The sequence below is a fragment of the Mesoplodon mirus genome (genome assembly GCF_964341445.2).
Source record: "Mesoplodon mirus genome assembly, chromosome: 4".
NCBI classification, from domain to species: domain Eukaryota; kingdom Metazoa; phylum Chordata; class Mammalia; order Artiodactyla; family Ziphiidae; genus Mesoplodon; species Mesoplodon mirus.
This window is the reverse complement of record NC_138979.1, coordinates 67303988-67326047: the sequence shown is the minus strand read 5'-3', so window position 1 is coordinate 67326047 and position 22060 is coordinate 67303988. Positions and strand designations below refer to the sequence as shown.

General features: G+C 48.0%; 1 protein-coding gene across 3 annotated transcripts; it reads left to right on the top strand.

Moving 5' to 3' along the window:
- Positions 1 to 4711: 4711 nt before the first annotated feature.
- On the top strand, positions 4712 to 21176 carry DNAJA4 (DnaJ heat shock protein family (Hsp40) member A4). Of its 3 annotated transcripts, none has more exons than XM_082618408.1 (8): positions 4712 to 5102; positions 5482 to 5620; positions 10679 to 10859; positions 12785 to 12889; positions 13793 to 14020; positions 15029 to 15259; positions 19010 to 19110; positions 19207 to 21176. In XM_082618408.1, exons 1-8 carry the CDS (start codon positions 5032 to 5034, stop codon positions 19420 to 19422), a joined length of 1272 nt encoding a protein of 423 aa, XP_082474534.1. In that variant the 5' UTR covers positions 4712 to 5031; the 3' UTR covers positions 19423 to 21176. The 3 variants fall into 3 exon arrangements, with proteins under 3 accessions (XP_082474534.1, XP_082474536.1, XP_082474535.1); XM_082618410.1 differs by lacking the exon at positions 4712 to 5102 and adding an exon at positions 5285 to 5304; XM_082618409.1 differs by lacking the exon at positions 4712 to 5102 and adding an exon at positions 5301 to 5320.
- The last annotated feature ends 884 nt before the right edge of the window (positions 21177 to 22060 follow it).

Genomic DNA, 22060 nt, shown 5'->3' with positions numbered 1-22060 from the left:
GCATTTCCCTAATTCCCAAGTACCGTCATTTTTGCTTTATCCTTGTGTCACCTGTACTATCATATACTTATATTGCTTACCTTACATATTTATCTACTTATTTTTAAAATTTTATTTATTTTATTTTATTTTTGGCTGCACTGGGTCTTCGTTGCTGCGTGTGGGCTTTCTCTAGTTGCGGCGAGCGGGGGCTACTCTTCGTTGTGGTGCATGGGCTTCTCATTGCGGTGGCTTCTCTTGTTGCAGAGCATGGGCTCTAGGAGCATGGGCTTCAGTAGTTGTGGCATGTGGGCTCAGTAGCTGTGGTTCGTGGGCTCTAGAGCTCAGGCTCAGTAGTTGCAGCACACGGGCTTAGCTGCTCCGCGGCATGTGGAATCTTCCCAGACCAGGGCTCGAACCTGCGTCCCCTGCATTGGCAGGCAGATTTTCCCCCCCATCTTTAAAATATAACATTTATTGCTTAGATGGTTTGATACAGAACAGCTTTTCTTCTCATTTTGAACTTGGAAGCACTATACTACTGAACGCAAAGCGGAACGAAAAGTACCCAAACCGAACTTGTGATTCTGTGTTCATGTGGCATAAACCAGTTTTGTATATAATGTAGCAGAAGTTTTTAAGTTCCCTTTAGAAAAATATGGATTCTACACGTTTATTATTGTTTCCTGCTTAATGCATGGGCTGAAATCACTAGGATCACCTTCCTTCTGGAGGAAAGAGAGGAGCAGAGGGTGCAAAGAATGGTGAAACTTTCTGAAACCGGCATCCGACCATCACATAGCTTCCCCAGGGCTGGTGGAAAAAACAGCCCTTTGGGTTTTTTGTTTTGTTTTCACAGCCGGGAGTTTCATGTAGTGATTGAATCTCAACCTCGTGTCCATAAATCAAAGAGAAAAACAAAAGAGGGAAATGTGCACCTCAAAAAACTTTTCAGAAGATCCATATATATATATTTGTAAAAGCCCTGAGAGAAGGAGAAAGAGAATCAAACAAACGTGTAGAAACAAATTAGCTGGACCTGCAAACTAAGCTATGATTCACCCAGAGTTTAAACAAATCACAAATTTCACAGTTTAATATGGGGGGAGGGGACAGAAAAACAAACAAATGATACATCTCTCAACCTCACTAGTAAAACGTGGTAAAACCTTATCCACTAGGAGGGTGAGATGAAGGCTAAATAAAGCTTTCAATCAACAGTGATCACTAAAAAAAAAAAAAAAAATAGTGATTACTGCGAGCAGCAGCCCCGGCTGTGCTGCGGCCTGGTCGGCAGGAGGATTCTTAACCACTGCGCCACCAGGGAAGTGCCTATACACATACCTTTTGTTTGTTTTTATTTTTTATACAGCAGGTTCTTATTAGTTATCTATTTTATACGTATTAGTGTATATATGTCAACCCCAATCTCCCAGTTCATCCCACCCCCACCCCCCAACTTTCCCCCCTTGATGTCCATATGTTTGTTCTCTACATCTGTGTCACTACTTCTGCCTTGCAAACCGGTTCATCTGTACCATTTTTCTAGATTCCACACATATACATTAATAAACGATATTTGTTTTTCTCTGACTTACTTCACTCTGTATGACAGTCTCTAGGTCCATCCATGTCTCTACAAATGACCCAACTTTGTTCTTTTTATGGCTGAGTCATACTCCATTGTATATATGTACCACATCTTCTTTATCCATTCGTCTGTCGATGGGCATTTAGGTTGCTTCCATGATCTGGCTATTGTAAATAATGCTGCAATGAACATTGGGGTGCATGTGTTTTTTTTTTTTTTTTTTTGGCTGCGTTGGGTCTTCGTTGCTGTACATGGGTTTTCTCTAGTTGTGGTGAGCGGGGGCTACTCTTCGTTGCGGTGCCCAGGTTTCTCATTGCTGTGGCTTGTCTTGTTGCAGAGCATGGGCTCTAGGCGCACAAGCTTCAGTAGTTGTGGCACATGGGCTCAGCAGTTGTGGCTTGCGGGCTCTAGAGCGCAGGCTCAGTAGTTGTGGTGCACAGGCTTAGTTGCTCCGTGGCATGTGGGATCTTCCCAGACCAGGGCTCAAAGTGTCCCCCTGCATTGGCAGGCAGATTCTTAACTAATGCACACCAGGGAAGCCCCGCATGTGTCTTTTTGAATTATGGTTTTCTCTGGGTATATGCCCAGTAGTGGGATTGCTGGGTCATATGGTAATTCTATTTTTAGTTTTTTGCTTCTGTTTTAGTTTTGTTTTTTTGGCTGTGAGGCATGTGGATCTTAGCTCCCCAACCAGGGATTGAACCTGCACCCCCTGCCTTCCAATGAAGGTGAAGTCTTAACCACTGGATCCAGGGAAGTCCCTATCTACTTTTTTTAACCTAAATAAAAAGGAAACTTTACCTTGCCTTCTGTGACTTGAAAACCAATGTCACTTGCAATAAAGGTTGCAATACAGAAAAAGTGAACCATGAAAATAAACACATAACTGATAAAGTAAGAAATGTCTGTGCACAGCCTCAAATCTTCCCATGCATAATTCGAGGAAACAATGTCCTAGAACATCAGAGGCTTTGTCAAACGTAAACAAATCTGGATGCTGGCTGAAGTGGTAAAGAGAGATTTTAATCAGTAGCAACTATTGCAATAGGGAAAAGAGACCAGCATGAACTGAACTCAACTTTAATTTGAACAGAAATAGCTGGGTATTTTAAAGTGAAAATGAAGAAGGGAGGGAGGCACCTGGGGGCTCAGTAGAGTCAGAGAAATGAAAACTTACCAAAGGTCAAGTGTAAATGCAACTAGGCCAGTGGTGTCTACTAGCTGGTATTATTGAAGTTAGAATTCTAATTTCTCACAGAGACTGGGAGACAGAGGCTCTGTCCTCAGGTGTCCTCAGGTGTTGGCTGGAACAAACAGTAAAAATTTTTGGCAGCCTTTTCTCAGGCAGGCACTTTAAGGGGGGTGGTGTTAGAGTCATCTTAGGGAGGCAGCCTTGAGCTATTAGAAACTATGCTAATGGTTGTTCAAGTCTTTACAGGCCAAGGCTGAGGCGTAGTTGAGAAGAGGGCTCAGAGGAGACTGGCTAGAGTTTCATAAAGGAGAGAATCTTTTTTTTTTTTTTTGCGGTACGAGGGCCTCTCACCATTGCGGCCTCTCCCGTTGTGGAGCACAGGCTCTGGACCCGCAGGCCCAGTGGCCATGGCTCACAGGCCCAGCCGCTCCGCGGCATGTGGGATCCTCCCGGACCAGGGCACGAACCCGTGTCCCCTGCATCGGCAGGCGGACTCTCAACCACTGCGCCACCAGGGAAGCCCATGAGAGAATCTTCGTCAGCTTCTTCAGCTTAGATAAAAGTGAAAAGAACATAATGCATCATCGTGTGATGAGACTATGAGCCAGGTGCTTCAAGAGCTTATGAGGTAGATACTCTTAATATTATCCCCATAAAAAGGTTGAGGAATCTAAGGCTCAGAAAGGTTAAATCACCTGCCCAAGGTCAGGCAGCCAGAGGTAGCAACTGGAACCTAGGTCTCACTGGTTCCAGAGTTCATAGGCCCATTCTATGCCTATAGGCTCTGACCACCCACAAATGCCCTTCCTGCCAGTGTCACTGGTCCAGACTATTGAGTCTGGATAAATGTGTGGTGCAGGGCAGTGGTTCTCAGCTCTGGCTGCTCAGTGGAATCACCTGGGGAGCTTTAAAAGTACTGATGCTTGGGTTCCACCCCCAGAAGTTCTGGTGCAATTGGTCTGGGGTGCAGCCTGGACACGGATTTTTAGAAGCTCCCAGGTGATCCCTATGAACAGCCAGGTTTGAGATTTGGATGATCACTGTGTGCTAGAAGCCTTCACAGTGATCATCCCATGTGATCCTTGCAAGAGGAAGGCAGGCAGGCAGGCAGGCAGGCAGGCGGCAATGACCATGTCCTGCTGATGAGGAAACAAGCTCAGAGAGGCTAAGGCTCATATAGTTAATAACATCTGGGGATGGAATCAAGTTTGTTGACCTCCAGCTCTGAGTTCTCTGCCAAAGGTTACTGCTCTTCAGAGGTCTATTTGAGAGGGAAAAAGCAATGTCTCCAAGAACAGAAATGAGCAGCTTAATTTCTCTTGCAAGTTAAAAGTCATTTCTCACCCCCACTGAACACGTGGAGGAGGGGATAGTACTTGCCTCAGCCACAGGACCCAAAACGAGGCCAAGGGATCCCAGACAGGTGAGCAGTGGCCAACCCTTCCTGACAGTGTACCATCGGCAGAAGTCAAGGCTGGGCCGGAGCAAGGCGGCCTGCAGTTCTCTGATAGCGCTGCTTCCCACGCCCACGTTCCTGTAGTGGGTGGTGATCCTTGCTACCAGGCACCTGCTGGGAGCTGGGCACAGCCGAAGGAAGTCAGGGACCCGTTACTGTACCAGGCAGTGAGGGTCCTGCTGCAGTCTCCAGAACCGCTCTCCCACCCCACCCCCATGCCCACTGAGCCCACGAGGCTGGTCCAACCTTAGTGGTTCGGAGGGGGCACTGCCCACCTTTGGGAGACCTGGTGGACGTCGCTGCTCACATCTAATGGGCGTCACTCCCCACATCTGGGGGACGTCAAGTGTTCCCAGTTGTGGGCAGTTGAGAGAGCACCGTCCACAGCTGGGGCCAGCAAAGCACCACTGTAAGTATCTGCAAGGGCTTAGGCTCACCTCAGCCTTGAAGATGCCCCGGGGGGCGCCAGCAGCTTCAGGAAATGGCCTCGGGAAATGCGACCCCAGCACGGTAGAGGGCCCCTACCCACTCCAAAACCCTCAAAAACGCAACAATCCGAGGCATGCCTCAGGGCGCATCCTGGACAGGACCAGAGGGCGGCCACACCCCCAGGGAGAGGCCGGGTGGGGACAGCGGGGCGCAGCCCTCCCAGTCCAACCCCCTCGGGGCAGGGTTCCCGCCGACGCTGCCCTTCAGGCCACCTGATCTTCGAGCCAGCCGGACCCACGGACCCACGCAAGGGAAAAGGGGCGGCCCCGGGGCGGCCGTCGGAAGGCGCCCTCCACTCCGAAGCCGTCTTCCAAGCCCCCCAACATGGCCCGGGGCGGCAGTCAGAACTGGAGTTCCCGATACTCAGACTTCAGGCCGGAGGAACAGGCGACCGGGTGAGCCGGGGGGTCGCGCCGGGCCGGGGCGTCGGGGGTCCGGGCCGCTAACCCGCCACAGCGCCCCAGCTAGTCAGCTCCAGGCGCCGCCGGAACCTCCGCGAAGGTTCTGGGCCTTTGTGGCGTCACTGTCTCCTTGCGGAACCTTCCGCCGGCGCCGAATAAAACCCGCCGCGGAGGAGCCGGCGGCTCGAGTGCGGCAGTGCTGGGAGAGGAGGGTATCCCGGCGCAGGCGGGAGGGAGCCCCGGGCGGCGGCGGCGGCGGCGGCGGGAGCCGTGACCGTGACCCGCGGGCGGGCGGCGGGGGTGGGGGCGCGGGCCAGGGGCCCAGTTGGGGCGTCCGGGGCGCGCTGACCGTCCTGCCCGCCCCGCCCCGCAGAGGAAAGATGGTGAAGGAGACCCAGTACTATGACATCCTGGGGGTGAAGCCCAGCGCCTCCCCGGAGGAGATCAAGAAGGCCTATCGGAAGCTGGCGCTCAAGTACCACCCGGACAAGAACCCGGATGAGGGCGAGAAGGTGCGGGCCGGGCTCGCGCGGGGCCCGCCGTCAATTATTCAGCCCGGAGCTCGGGGGCTGTGAATTATTGAAGGCGGCGGGGAACCCGAGCCGCGTTTGTTGGAGAGGCGGTCGCCAGGTGCCGCGCACCACGCCGCGGGGCCGGGCCGGGCCGGGGCCGGGGGTGGTCCGAGGCGGAGCGGGCGCGGCGCGGTCAATTGGAGGGCGCTTCGCCGAGCCCCAGCCTCGCCGGGCTGGGCATCGGGGCTGGTGCCGGGGCCCGAGGCTCCGGGACCCCTCGTGAGCCCCCGCGCAGCCCATTCATTCCTCCCTTCGCTCCACAAGGGCTCCTCCGAACGCCGGGGAGGGCCGGGACTGAAACGTGGGGGCCCAGTTCTCCTAGGGTTTGCGGGCATTCCTGTCGGAAAGGCAGCCAGCAAGCCGGGAAACTGAGGCACACGCGACCAGAAGAAGTTGTGTACTTGCTGGGGACGACCGGGGTTGAATTATTTTTGTGCTCATATTCCCTGTTGATGCATAAGCCCTAGAGGTGAGTTTCTTTAATCTGAGTTAGTACCTTGGACAAACTCGGTGTCCTTCTTGAGAATGGCCGACTGGATTTGTTCTGTGTGCCTGTCTCCTGCCTGATCAAGGTTGTCAGACATTGAATAATCACCTTTTCTTTATTAAACAGGGACATGGAGATCTTTAACCTGACACATCATTTTATATGAACATTACAGGTTTCCTGTGACAAATGACCTGCAGTGGATCCTAAGTACCAATAATAATAGGCTGAAAAATGCTCTGCATCATAGTGGCCTAAATTAAACTTTTTCATCCAGCTCACAGGAAAAGAGTCAACCTGCTTGTTATGCCCAAGGAAGCTCATTACCCACCAGAATAGGTGATTAGAAAGATCAGGCATTGATCCTTGGGAAAGCTTATTGGCCTTCCCACTCCTCCTTTGACTTCTTGCCATTTTCTTTTAAAACTTGGGATATCCTAGATGGCTTTTGGGAGGTGGGGCTTTTGTGGTAACTGATAGCAATGACACCTGGGCCACTTTTGAAGCCATAGATTACCTGTCTAGCATTTAGATTCATGGAAACGACTGTAGTATCAAAATACCTGTCTGTGTTAGCTTTTCCAAGCTGGAGAAACCTGCCTAGAGAAGGTTGGCTGGGTGGCAACAGTGATAGGATATTTATATTTAGCCACAGGTGCCAAGTGTCGCTGTCACAAGTTTAAAATGCTTTCCTGGAAGACCATTTGTCTGTTACTCGTGTTCATTCTCATCTATATTTAGGTGGCTTACTGTAGCTTTTAAAGTCACTGGCTTTCTACGTGGTGTTGGTGATTCATAGATGTGCTCCCTAAATTCACTGTAGGCTGTTGCTGAGAGTAGCCTTTAAGGAGAGCGCACCCAGGCTTCTAATTTCACGTTTCAGAGGCGGCACGTGGGAAAGCCTTCTGACCCTGGTTCAGGTCAGATCTCATGGCACTCTCCAAGAGTAAGTCATGGCTGTGTGCCATTGGAGTGAGTCTGCTCTTGGTGTTCTGAAGCTTTTTTAAAATTGGACTTAACCTGTACTACATTTCTGTAGGTGTTGCCCTGCGTATACCTGCCTGAGCAGAGGTGGTTGATTTGTTTTAAACTAATATTTATTTATAGCCAGATACTGAATTAGTGTCACTTAAGTGAGGCTCTTGAAGTGTCTGGCGGGTCCCTTTCAGCTTAGAGGTGGGGGATTCTGTGATGTTCCAAGAATACTTTTCCCTTCCCACCTTCCATGAAGGGGATAAAACCCTTTAATTTAGTTCTCAGCTAAAACTTCTTCCGGCCTCTGACCATAGGCTGAACCACTGGCCTAGTCCTCATCCTAATTTAATTATGATTCCTTGTTTGCTACCTGTATTCCCTAGAAACGAAAGGGGTTGAGGAGACTGGGGACACAACTTATAGAAACTGCTGTAAAGTTCCCTAGAGAGGACTCATTCATTCATTCACTCACCAGATACCTCCTTTTTGGTCCTGCTGTGTGCTGGGCACACTGTGTACGCCTTTTCTTTTTTGCGCAAGTTTGTGTGTAGTTCTTGTCCACTTTATCTGTTCATAGGTGGAACCTTTTTATTTTTTCCCCCCAAGTTTGTCACTGTATTAATGTCTCTTCAAAAACAGACTGAGCCAGTCCGTTCCCCCTTGCTCCAGGGCAACTGAGAAGGCTATTAGGGTGTTGGTCTTTGTTTTGTGGCCTGTTGTCCTGTGTTGCTAAGCATTGGGCGGCCGGTGTTTGTTGTCAGGTGTTCTGTATGGAGTCTCTACTTTTCTGCAGCTGGTTTTCTGAAAGACACACGGGCAGCGGGTCAGTAAGCGAGTCCCTTTCAGGGGCCGTGATAAGGGGTATGTTCTTGGCTATTAACTCCAGCCAGCTTTTGAGATGAGTTTGGTCTTTTGGCCAATTTTACTGTAACTTTTAGTTTGAATAATAGATTTTTAAGTTAAAAAATCATAAAAGAGAGCATAACAGTGCAGAAAATTTCAGAATATTGAGGAAAACCCACCAAGTACACATCACTCTAACTGCTGTCCCTGTGTTTATTTCCAGGCTTTCTCCAGGGTGATTGTACATGGTCATCCTGGCACATAGGGTTTTTTTTCCTCACCACTGAATATTTTATAGTAAATACTTTTCCCAGTTGCTACATAGTCTCCAAAGCCATTTTTCCAGCTGTGTAATAATCTTATTAAAGGAACTGTGGCAAATTATTACAGTCTGAAAGGTGAGTTGGTCAGAGTACTAGTCTCCAACTGTGAGATGGGTGGGGGTCAGGCAGGGACTGAATTAGACTCTGGAGTGCTGAGATCCCACCCCCACCCCCAGGGTAGTGGGAGCCCCGCCCCTTTGTGAGGTCTGGCCTCTGGTTGAATGCCCCAAGTGACAGGGCATTCCTTTTCCTTTTTAGGTTAATCATCCATTCTGTTAAGTGCAAAAGTCTTTCAATTATCCAGAGTGTTTCTAATGGACATTCTCTTGAAGCATGTTTACCTAGTACAGACGGGCCCAGAGACTCCCTGGGGGCAGCCTGGCCTGGTTGCTTTCTGATCTTCCTTACCGGGCACCTAATCCCTACACCTTATTTTCCTTCTGTGGAAAGGAGTAGTGGTGAACGATACCTACTTCTTTACAGAAATGGTGGGAGAATCAACGTACCAAAAGACCTAACTACCTTGAGTATGATTCTGATGTCTCTAAGACAGTTTTTTAAATTACCCAGTTGTTAGCTATTATTTATTAGCTATCATTTATTATTTATTAGTTACTTATTAGATCTCTATCGGGGATCTGTAGTACAAGAGAAAACCTAGTGTCTGTCAGTTTCCGTATTTGTATATTCAAAGCACTTTTTTTTCCTGTATGTTCTGTATTTTTTTTTTCTTCCTAAACCATTCCCCTGGACGGCGAAGACCCTATCTCACTTATTCATTTCTCAATTCCCAGAATTGAGCCATTCACATAACAAGTATTTACCAGGTACCTTCTACAGGCCAGACAGTGTTCTAGGTTTGGGGATATGGCAGTGGACAAAGCTGACCTAACCACCTGTCCTCATGGAGCTGACATTGCAGTGGGGACACCATCCCAGCAGTAAGTGCTCTGGTATTGGGGAACAGCAAGGAGGCCAATGGCGCACGAGCAGAATTGCAGGGAGCTGGAGGCAAAGGTGTCAGTTTGGGCTTGTAGACCAGAACTGGCTTTTACTCCAAGTGAGTCGGGCCCCTTGGAGGGCTTGGGGCAGAGGACTGACGTGATTAGCTGGCAAGTTCTGGCTGCTGTGCGGAGAACAGACTGAAAGCTGAGGTGAAGGCGGAAGATGGGAGTCCAGTGAGGAGGTCACTGTGGCTATCCAGGCCAATGAGGGTGTCCTCCGCCAGGGCGGGCATGGTGGTGGTAGTGGTGAGAAGGGATGGATTTTGGATATTTTATATAGTGTTTTGATTTTATGTTAAAAACTTCCATATATCTGCAGAAAAGGTGAGAGTGGTACAACGAACACCTGCCTTTCTTTCACCTACCTTCACTGATTATAAATAGGTCACTACATTTGCTTTCCCTGTATTATTATTATTTGCTAAAGCTTTTGAGGGTAAGTTGCATACATCATAACCTTTCAGCCCTAAATGTTTATCTTTGGGAAAACAACATCCTTGTACATAACCACAATACATTTATCAAATTTAAGAAGTTTAACATTGAGAAAAAATTACCATTTTTCCAGTTGTTCCAGTGTCCTTTGTAGCAATTTTTTCCCCAGTGCAAGATCCAGTCCAGGATCCAATCCAGGGTCACACACTGCATTTAGTTTTCCTGTCTTTTAGTTTTGCAGAATATACTTCAATTTGGGTTTTCTGATTCTTTTCTTACAGTTGGATTCCAGGATACATTTTTGGCAGGCGTGTGACACATGGGGTGTTCTGTCTTAGGGTACTGGAGATGGACATTTGAAGGTAGCACCAGAAGAATTTGTTGACAGATGAGATGTGAGGGAAAGGAAATGAGGTTTTGGAATTGCCAATAAGTGAGCTATGGGGGAGACTATGGGAGGGGCAGGACTTTGTGGGGGAGATCAGGACAGATTTGTGCACAGTGTCTGCAGCCTGCATGCGGATGGATGCTCACAGGATGTCTGTAGTTGCATTTTATGCTAGTAACCTAGGAAAGCAGCCCTTCTGGGCTTTATCCAGTTGTAGGTTAAGCCCTGGCCTGGTCTCACTACATCTTAGCTCCACTCTACTTCTTCCTGTCTGGTGCAGCCTGAGGAGGGAGAAACTCCTTCTTACTGCTCTGTATCCTTATTCTCTGCTGTGGCCCTGCCTCTCATCCCTTAGTAATGTTTGCCCTATGTATCCCACTCTACAAAGGGATTAAATGGAAAAGTCAGGTTTCAGATAACTTATAGACCTGCTAGTTTGGGGGGTTGGCTGTAGAATCCCTCTGTCATTGCATTTATATGGTGGATTTGCTTCATGAACAACTCAAACCTTCTCTTTTTAATCTCTCTTTTTTTCTTTTGAAGTTTAAGCTCATATCCCAGGCATATGAAGTGCTTTCAGATCCAAAGAAAAGGGACATTTATGACCAGGGCGGCGAACAGGCAATTAAGGAAGGAGGCTCAGGCAGCCCCAGCTTCTCTTCCCCCATGGACATCTTTGACATGTTCTTTGGTGGCGGAGGACGGATGGCTAGAGAGAGAAGAGGTAACTGCTTTGAAAGACATTAAGCAAGTTTTATAGTTTCCAAATTGTACGTGTTGCTGGAATCAGGACGGATCATGCCTTAAAAGGGTGTCATTGTCATGTTTGGGGATCATTAGCTTTAGTTCATTGCTTGTTTAGTCTACCTGGAATCTCTTAGTGCATTTAGCAATTAATTGCCTGACACCTTCCCAACACCACATACAAAGGAGCAAATGGGGAATTCCCTGGTGATCCAGGGGCTAGGACTCGGTGCTTTCACTGCTGGGGCCTGTGTTCAGTCCCCGGTCAGGGAACTAAGATCCTGCAAATGGTGTGCCCCCTCCCCCACCGCAAAAAAAAGGAGCAAATGACGGTGAGGAGAAAGGAGGAAGTTCAAGTTCATCTTGCCCTCTTTTTCTCTCTTGTTGGGGTCAGGTTCCATTTATGTTCCTCAGGGACATAAACGGCACCTCCTGTGGTTTTAGTGATGCCTCTGCCGAGCGCGCTCGCCTCCCCTCCTGCACGCTTCCTCCCGTGCCTCCTGACTTGGGCCAGGGCCCGTGGGCTCTATTTCTGGCTGGTGCTCTGCCGTGTGCAGTGTGGCCTCATTTTCTCAGCCTGCTCAGGAGATTTTCTAGGTAACAAAATTTACCCCTTGATGTTTGAACATCTTTGTAAAAGAAACTACTTTGCCCCTCTCTTCAGAATGCATTAGGACTAGCAGCTTCATCCCCAGAGGTGAATTGAGAGACTTAGCTGTTGGTGAAATGGCCCCAGGCCCCTGTTTTTGAGTTCTGGTTTTGTTCTTCCTAATTTTTCTACCTCTTACCTCCTGCCAGGCTCTGGACTGTCACCTCTGTTACCAGTGGTCTCTAATAGCCCCCTTCCCCTGTCCTGCTTACGGCTGATACTCTGCTTTGGACCTCAAAACCAGATAGATAACCAAGCTTATTAAAATCCTGGGTGAAATCAAAATAAGCTTGCATTGAGGTTTAAGAAGGGTGGTTTGAGGTCAACAAGAGGCCCCTGGATAAATAAGGCTGTACTTGTTCTCACATTATAATTGACTTTGAGCTTTGAAAAGCTTGGCTGTCAATTCTGTGAATACAGTGTGCTGAAAATCACGAAGTGTTTATTAGGGAAAAATCCTTACCCTGTTTTCTGGGTATGTTGCCTGCTCATATAATTGACAGTGTGGATGTGATTAAAACCTTGGGTATCCTCTTGCCTAGCTCTCTCACTGTCTTGAGATGAACAACTTCACGCCCTTAATTAAGTCATCTCTCAAAGTTGACAGCCAATAAACAAGGACAGCATCTCGGTGACCACGAGAGCCCTATGGGCAGCAGAGAGGGACCTGATGCTGTGGGTCCTGACAGGCTGGTATGGTGCCAGAGCAGACAGACTCCCACCCTGAAGATGAAAGGCCCACTGTCCTGGATGCGCGGACAAGATTTCCACAGATGAAAGAGTTCCCACTTGGCCACAAGACATAGAAGGGCTCAAAAAGTAAAGGACGTTATGTTCAACGAAGAGTTTCAGTTAAAGGTCCAGAGACTGACTTCGTGCATCATCTATAAGGAAAGGGCTCCTTTCATGGGGAGAAACTAGTTAACCAATCTCATTGGTTAACATTGCCTTGGGTTTCCTCATTGATCTCTCATTCTCAGATTTGTTTTAGAAAATAAAGTTGAAAGTCTTTGACATCTATAAATGATTGAATAATTAGCTCATAGCTAGAAAGGGTATTAGTTCTCATACTGGCAAAGGGCCAGAAGGATGGGCCAGGTGTAACAGAAGCAAGCATTGCTTCCCACAGGGAAGGGAATGAATGACACAGGCACAGTTTGAGACTTCGTACCACTAAAGGTCATATGGGTAGTATTTAATACAGAGGTATATTTAATACAGTATTACTAATTGGTCTTTTTTTTTCCCTCGGTAAGGCAAGAATGTTGTACATCAGTTGTCTGTAACTCTTGAAGATTTATATAATGGAGTCACAAAGAAACTGGCTCTCCAGAAAAATGTAATTTGTGAGAAATGTGAAGGTAAGAATTAATTTCTGAACGAGTCTCATAGTTCTGGTCCCTTAGATCTGGAAACAATTCTTACTGTTTTACAATTCAGAGAAAACTAATTTATCTTTTTAAATGTGAAGGTCAGAGATTGCAAACAGGTAGCCTGAGGGCCAAATCCATTTCATTTGGCCCTGTACATTTTTTATTTGGACTGCACATTTATTTAATATGTTGACAATTATTTTAAAAATATAAAAATCAAGAATGGTTGACCCAACCTAGGGGTCGGCAGACTTTTGCTGTAAAGGGCCAGATGCTAGGTATTTCTGGGCTTCGTGAGCCATGCAGTCCCTGTCGTAACTATTCAACCCTTATTGCAAAAGGAGCCATAGACCGTAAACAAGCAGATGACATACCTGTCCTTCCAATAAAGCTTTATTTACAAAACCAGGCAGCTGGCCATAGTTTGCTGTCCTTGATTTAAATGTAAATGTAATTAATGTAATTTTTAAAAATCTGATTTTTCAAGAAAAGTCAGATCTGGTGACTTGGTCACACATTGTCCCACAGAGAAGTGGCTGGGCTGGGTAGCCACCCTTGTGGACAGGGCTGTTTTCTCCAGTCTCCACTGGTCACACGTAGGCATGTGTGTTCTTCCACCCTGGGGTGGAAGAAAACACATTCTGTGAAGTTAAAGCAATGAATTTATCTTGGTATAGCCAAAACCACAAATGTTTGTGCTTACATGTTAACATCTGGATATTGTCTGCTTGGCTAGAATCATCCAGACTCTTCCACATGGCTTTTCATGATTGTAAATAGTCAGAATTCAAACCCCAGTGTCCAATTTCATGGCTCATTATCCTTCTGTGGTGGCACCCAGCAGAGACGCTTCTAAGGGAAGAGCACAGCCTTGTTCCTGTCTCCCCACAGGCGTTGGTGGGAAGAAGGGATCTGTGGAGAAGTGCCCAGTGTGCAAGGGGCGAGGGATGCAGATTCACATCCAGCAGATAGGGCCGGGCATGGTGCAGCAGATCCAGACCGTGTGCATCGAGTGCAAGGGCCAGGGCGAGCGCATCAACCCCAAGGACCGCTGTGAAAGCTGCAGTGGTGCCAAGGTCATCCGAGAGAAAAAGATTATCGAGGTGCACGTGGAGAAAGGTGAGGCCGCGCAGCACTAGCGCCCCACGCTGGTGGACATGCATCTCAGGTGCTGATTGTGGGGCACAAGGGTTAGGTATCTGGGAAATGAGACACAGCACAACTGGTATTTAAATGCCGTTAGAGTGTGCCGTCAGTTCCTCCAATTCCCAGGGCATCTTCCATTGACCCTCCCTGGCTTTATTTCCATCTGTGTCACCTGCCAAAGTTTTCTTGCTTACAAAACCTCTTTGTAAGGTTTTCCAATGCCCTGGATTGGAAACCTTGATTTTGGTTAACTGCCCTCTCTTGCCCTTCTCAAGCCATTACTTTAGAGTCACTGGGAGTGTTATTCCTAATGGCTTTTGTCGCTCATTGGCCGTAAAAGCTTATCTAAGTCTTCGTAGCTGTATGTCCCTTTTCTCCACACATTTCCCCTCTGTTGCAGCAGATTCTCCCAAATCCAGCACCTTCCTCCTGCTGTTCATTTTGCCTGGGGCCATCATTTTAGGGTCTTTTCCCCTCTTAGTTGTTCCCCCTGATCATTCTGTGGCTTCCTAATCCAGCAAATGTATTTAGGTGAGAGACCAAAGTACACAAATCAACACCCAAACCAGCACACATATGGAGGGACTGAACACTGTGCCTGTGTGCACAGAGACTTATTAGAAGGTCCCCAGAGCCCAGTGCTGCTTGTGCGTCAAGAAGCAGGCGGTGACCTTCTGCTCACGGGGCACTGTCAGCTGTGGCATCGCATGGCCAGGAGGGCGGGGAGTGCGTGGTGAACTTGCGATATGGCGGCCTCGTTTCCCACTCTCCCTGCTGCACACTTGGCTGAGGACCCTCGTTATGCCGAGGGGGGTGAGGCCTCTCGGTCAGTGGTAATCCCAGCCCCGGGCCTGCACGAGGTTGGGAGGTTTGATGAATAAAGAACCCCCAAAGGGCTCTCTGTGAGCCTTCCTCAAAAGCTTTGTCAGAAGTATGGTTCTTAAGAGAAGTGGCTAATCAGAAAGGGATGATGTTTCATAGGTATGAAAGATGGGCAAAAGATACTGTTTCATGGAGAAGGAGATCAGGAGCCTGAGCTGGAGCCTGGTGATGTCATAATTGTGCTTGATCAGAAGGATCATAGTGTCTTTCAGAGACGAGGCCATGACTTGATCATGAAAATGAAAATTCAGCTTTCTGAAGCCCTTTGTGGCTTCAAGAAGATGATAAAAACACTGGATGATCGAGTCCTTATTATTACATCCAAATCAGGTAATGTTTCAGATGTGTTTCGCTGTAGTTCTTCTGTATGTTTGGCATAATGATGCTGGCAGCTTAGCCTGGTTTCACATTCAAGGTTGACTTCTGTTGCACAAGTTACTGTGACTTGATTTTCTCTAAATTTAAAGTGATCACTAGGGGCTTTTGAGAATTTTATGAATTTCTTTTATAATCTCCACGAAAAAAATTCAGTTTTGGGGAAAGAGCCTCAAAACAGGAATCTTGGGGATCTAAATTTCTACCTGGAACCTGCCAATTTAACTTAAATTTTTTTTCTAATTAACTTTTTTTTTTTTTGCGGTACACAGGCCTCTCACTGCTGTGGCCTCTCCCATTGCGGAGCACAGGCTCCGGACGCGCAGGCTTAGTGGCCATGGCTCACGGGCCCAGCCGCTCTGCGGCATGTGGGATCCTCCCAGACCGGGGCACGGACCCGTGTCCCCTGCATCGGCAGGCGGACTCTCAACCACTGCGCCACCAGGGAAGCCCTAAAAATTAACTTTTGTATAATAAAACACAGCTGATAATAGGTGGTGTTTTTCTATCAAATGGTGATCTGTGCTGATTCATTCATGTTTCTCTAGCCTCTGTGTTGTTGATTACATGTGAGAGACATTTTAAAATAGAATTTTCCTGAAAAAAAAAAGACATCGCCTGCCAGCTTATCCTTGGCGGCTTCTAGAGAACTGCCCATCTGCACACAGGCACAGGAGCTTGAGGGAGCTGCCTCTGGACCCAAAGGGTTCTCAAAGGCCTGAGAGCTCAGCCTGCCAGCACGTGTATAGATGCCAGGCTCCCAGCTCCCAGGAGGGCTAGTGTTCACTGCAGTTGAGTCCATGTGGGCCCCAGAGGACTTGCCTGGAAGGGGCTGTGAGGAGGCCAGGCAAATTGGAGAAGGGAGAGAGGCCAGGCTGGGGCCCTCGACTTGAAGCTGCCTCCGAATAGCACTTCAGGTCAGTTGTCCATGTCAAAGAATGTCTGGACAGGTGTGGTGGTGGCTGAGCCACCCAGACATCTGTGACCCCATCACTGGCCGTGAGCAGTGCCGCTCTGGTCCCCTCGCTGGCCACAGGGTTAGGGAGTGACTTCTGTGGGTATCTGAGGTTTAGGCTAGAGGGGTAGGCTCAGAGCTGGGGTGGGAGGTAACCAGCCAATAAGCCTGTCCGAGGGCAGTGTAATTAAGACCCTGAAGTCCAGTGGAGTGAGCCACCTTGCCTCCCTAGCCTCCATCCAGGGCTTTCCTGCCTCTGTGTCCATTTCTCTCTTCCCCTTTCTGGCCTGTTCTCTTTCTCTGCCACTTTCCTCTTTGGCTTTTTCTGTTTCCTCTTTTCTGGGTATAAGTGAAACGGAATTATATATCCAAGTCTTGATCAGAGGTTTGTTTTGGGGTTTTTTGCTTTTGTTTTTTACTTTTTATTTGGAAACAATTTCAAACTAACAAAAAGTTGTAAAAATAAAAACAGTATGAAGACCACACATATATGATTTGCCTGTTGTTAAAAATTTACCCTGATTTTTCTTTTCTGTGTTTGTCTATAGATATACTTACGGATTGGGGGAAAGCACTGCAGTATAATGAAAATATGCATGAAAATTTTAAATACAGCACCTTCCTTTAGATTCCATTCTGTAAGCCTCCCAATGTACCCAATTCCTCCCCTCACTTCTGTAGGAAAGTTTGGGGATCATAGTTCACACAAAGCCCTAGGCCACAGGCTGTGAGAGGGTGTGTGCCCAAGACCCCTGGTATCATGTCCAAGACCCCCGAACATTGTCTCAGACCTGATTCCAGCCCTTCGGGGAGCATGAGCTGGGCAGCATCTTTGGGGTGCTGTGTAACTTCTTTGCGAAAGCTCGTCCTTGGCCGAGCTCCCTGGAGCAGGGGCCCCTGCCATGGGATTGGAGCCCAGTGTTCCTTGCTGCCTCCCAGCTGATCCCAGCCACAGGGAAACTGGGAGCCAAGGACGAAAGAGAGGAAGTGAGCCCCAGAGGGAAGGAAGTCGTAAACCCCGAGAAACCTGTTTCCTTGCTTACTTATAAGGAAGGGCAGGGTGTCCAGAAAACCTTCTGCTGGAGATTTCTCCTGTGCTTTTTCTTTTTGCTCATTTATCTTTTTTGAGTCCTTTTCTTTCACCTCTTCTTTTCTTGTTTTGGCTTATTTCTCTTTCCTTCATTTCCTCTTCCGCTACTGAAGTGCCTTCCTCGCCAGAGGCCTTTAGGCTGTCTGAGCATGGCTGAGAATCAGGAGATTAAAGAAAAAAGTGCCTTAAGAGCTTCACCAGGGTGTGATCCCCCTGACTGAAGGCAGATATGTACCTCACGGAAGAGCTGACTCATCATCTCTTTCCTTCTCTTACATGTGGTTGTCCATGCTTGGTCCCACGGTTTCCCTGCCCCCCAGTGAGTTAGAAGGAGAAGCCTGAGGAGTTGTGCTGAGAGCAACAAGAAGTGTGACACCTGACAGGAGCAGAGAGACAGAAAAGCTATTAAAAACAAAGCAAAGACCATAACAAGCCCAGCAGCCTGGGGCCGTTTAGCTAATGGGCTCCTCCTGCAGTCAGCAGCTCTGAGGGCCACATGTGAGTCACAGCCCTGCACTGAATGACCCCCAAGCAGAGAGTCCTCCACACCCTTTATTTTAAAAACTCCCATGAGATACTTTAAAAGATTTCCTCTTGGGGCTTCCCTGGTGGTGCAGTGGTTGGGAGTCCGCCTGCTGATGCAGGGGACACGGGTTCGTGCCCCAGTCTGGGAGGATCCCACATGCCGCAGAGCGGCTGGGCCCGTGAGCCATGGCCACTGAGCCTGCATGTCCGGAGCCTGTGCTCCGCAACGGGAGAGGCCACAACAGTGAGAGGCCTGCGTACTGCACACACAAAAAAAAAAAAAAAAAAAAAAAAAGATTTCCTCTTGAGAGAGTTCATCCAGGGGAGTGGGATGCTGAATAAATGAGTGTTTGGGCTCCCGCCAACCATTTTTTCTGAACATTTCTTTCTTTGTCCATTTTCATTACTGAGCCGAAGAGCATACTTTTTTAAGAGACCCTTTTATCACTTTTCATGTTTGGAAGGAAATGATACTTTTAGGTTTGGGGGTGAACCAAGAGCTCTGGGGAGACTAAACTCCCATGATGCCTTTTGAAAAAGTGTAGAATGTAAGATCCAGCAAGTGCAAGCCAGACCAGCTCCAGCCCACCAGCTCATGGAGACTGCCTGTGGCCAGAGCCACCTACCCAGAAGGCTGGCTCTCCTGCCAGGTGGGATCTGGCTGGACTCTTTGAGGCCCATTCCTGCTCCAAGCTCTGCTTGAGTCTCTGAGGAGCAGACGCTCCTCCCACTCATGGGAAGGTTGTAGTGACAGCCTGACGCAAGAGGCAGGCTGACAGGTATCACCCCTGTTTACCCAGACTGAGTGTTGACTCCCAGTTCACTTTTTTAAACCAACCTTATGATGAAGGCTTCAGCCCGCTCCTCCTTGGATACACTGCAGGAGCCCAGTGTGTGGGTCAGAGAGGGTTCCACTCCCGCCCCCCTCCCTCTCATCCCCTTCACCCAGCCGGTTCCTCTTGACAGGCATCATTCTGGTCAGGACCAGCTTTTTAGTCAGATGCCCCATGACCCCTGCCTTTGCCTGCTGCTGTGGGGGTGATGGTGTCTGCCCCAGGCTCTCCCAACACAGGGACTGACCTCTCCAGGCTGCCCTCCATCTTCCTGTTTCATAAGTAAACCTTCTCTGCGGCAGGTGAGGTGGTAAAGCACGGGGACCTGAAATGTGTGCGTAATGAAGGAATGCCAATCTACAAAGCACCCCTGGAGAAAGGGACTCTGATCATACAGTTTTTAGTAAGTGCATGTGTTTTATTCTCATGGCACATATAATTAAATGCCTTAATTGGGAAGGGAAGCAACAACTGCTCTTTCCCACCTCACCCTTTACAGGTTATTTTTCCTGAAAAACACTGGCTGTCTCCGGACAACCTTCCCCAGCTGGAAGCTCTGCTCCCTCCTCGACAGAAAGTCAGGATTACAGATGACATGGATCAGGTGGAGCTGATGGAGTTTAATCCCAATGAGCAGAACTGGCGCCAGCACAGGGAGGCCTATGAGGAGGAGGATGACGGGCCCCGGGCCGGAGTGCAGTGCCAGACGGCATGATGTGGCCCGGTGCAGCGTGGCCCGGCTGGACTAGCACATGATGAATGTAAAGTTGGCACAATGAAAATGGCATCGCTTTAATGGCCTCGTGTTTGGGGTGTCCTGTGTATGTGTTCAGCATTCTCAACTGCTGAGTGTCTTTTTGGTTTTTCTTTTGTTTTTCTTTTGGTTGTAACTTAAGTTATAGCTTAATTTATATTTAAGTGTTTTAAGTGTAAATCACTCTAGTCTGCATATGGAATCTATTTACATTTTCAGGATATTTTTGAGATGCCAGTGACCGCACTGACACTTTGTACTTCTAGTGGCTTTGCCATAGTTCAGTTCCACCAATAAGGCACAGCCCAGACAACAGCACTCAGCCCCCTAGCAAACCTTCAGGCATGAAGTGGGCGACCTGGCCCACGTCTAGCTCTGCGGTTTCTTTCCCTCCCCACCTCCCTCATAATGGCAAAGTTACTGAGGGCATGATCTCAGGGCTGCTCATGTGACATTTCTGAATCTAGATTCTAGATGCTTCTAAAGAATAAAAGCACATCTGTGGGTTGGGCTTGGCTGCAGTGCCTGGTTCACGCTGAGTGGGCTGCAGGGCCAACTTGGTTCCTACTGTCCTGTGCCCTTGAATGCTTGGAATGGGGTGTGAGTGTGTCTGATCATCTCTCTTGGAAGCTTCCTGAACCTTCCAGGCCTTGCGGTGAGGACAAACCAGTGTTTTAAATGAAACGCTGATAAAACTGTTTGCCTGCTCCCCCCGCACCTTGTTTTTTGTTGTTTTATTTTCTGTTGACAGCCTTTGCAGTGCTCTCCCACCAAAGTGCTTACTTGTGAAGATAACAAAACCATCCATGTCCGCAGCAGCCTCAGTGCAAGGGAATCCACGGGAGATGCTGGTGGTTCAGCCCCGTGGCACAGCCAGCTTCCCTGTCTGACCAGTGATCCTAGATGACTTGAGGGTCTGGAAAGGCAGAGGACATCTCAGTGTTTTCCACCTCATTCTCCCAGATTGAACTCCCTTCCAAAGGATGGTTCCTCTCCTTGCACAGCCATATCACAAAGGGCTTCCTGCTCAAGGGATAATGTTTTAGTGAGAACTGAAGTTCTCCTCTGGACTGCAGTCTGTATGGACTACCACTGTAAATGATAACTTGTTGGGAGGGATATTATTCATTAACTCCTGGCAGGTAGACTACAATTTAAATTTAGGGTTACCTCAACCTTTAGCCATTACTGCTCCTTTCCTTCCCACAACAGTCGTCATGAAGGAAAACTCCTGCCTTCTAAGCTGCTGGGTTAAAGCAGAGGCCACTTTTCAGATCCACCCTTATTGGTTATACAGTATCTGAGAGTTTGACTCAGACCAGGGACCTCCCCAGGAGGGCCAAGGGGTAGATGAGACCCATGGCAGGTAGGTCCAGCGGATGGACCAGGCTCCAGCTGGCTAGTGGGTGGGCATAATTTGCTCAAAATAGGTATAGAAAGAGCCCACCTGTCCCACTTTGACCTTTAGTCAGGAAAGACATAAAACCTATTCTTCCAACTAAGCCTATATGAAAATCAATTGACGAATGGACCACAACTCCAGGGTGTTTTGTTTCTGTGCTGTGACTGCCTAATAAATTATTGCTAGAAAACTGTCTGGTTGATGATGAGGCAAAATTACATTCAGCTCCTTGTCACGTAGAGAATTTGGAGGGTGTTGCTTAAAATTTATTCCACCTGTATATTTGTCACTTTAAAATTAAAATTGAGCTGGTATGACAGATGGTTTTGTTTTTTAATTTTCTTGAGCTCCAATGACCAGTGCTAAGTGCCAGTTTGCCTCATATTGGTTGATATATGGAATGAAGTTTCCACTCTCACGGAGCTTATATTTTGGGGGTGGGGATAAATACAAACATCATGCAATGATGACTGCAGTGAAGAAAGAGTAATGGGAAAGGGACCAGGGGAAGGCCTCTACTGGGAGCTGACCCCTGAGCAGCTACCTGAAAGCAGTGAGACCTCTAAAGGTCTGAGGAAGAAACATTCTAGGCCGAGGAAATGGCCAGGGCTATGTGGTTACAGGAGGGTGAACAAGGCAAAGAGGCAGGAGAGAGAAGCGAGGGGCTACCTAAAGAGTATGGGCTTGATTCTAAGGGTTATGGGGAGTTTGGAAGAAAAGCACAGGACCTGACATGAATCATATGAAGTTATGATCAGTAAAAAGCAACAAACTTTGGAGGGTTAGCTACATACACCTTTCCCATTATACGCAGACCATGTCTCAAGTGGGCCGCTGAGGAGAAAACAGAGGTACACGTACCTCCAGGCAAGAGGTCAACCAGAGTAAGTACAGGTTTGAGCCTGTAGACGCTGTTAAGGCAGTAATACCCACCCAGCAAGTTACAGCTTCTCTAAAATTAATAGGGTGAAAAAGTGTGGCAAGGGACATTTTTTAATCTATCAAATAGAAGAAAGCCCAGATAGGACTACAGAATGTTCCCACCCAGTCACATATCCTGTTTCCTTCAGGATCCCATTCTGAAATAGATTAGCTTTCCTCTTACAGCTTCTGCATGACTCATTCCTTGGAAGAGTGAGCCTGAATTTCTGTACTGGAAAGTTCAGTAAGTGCCTGGATGTATTCATTTCTGAGGCA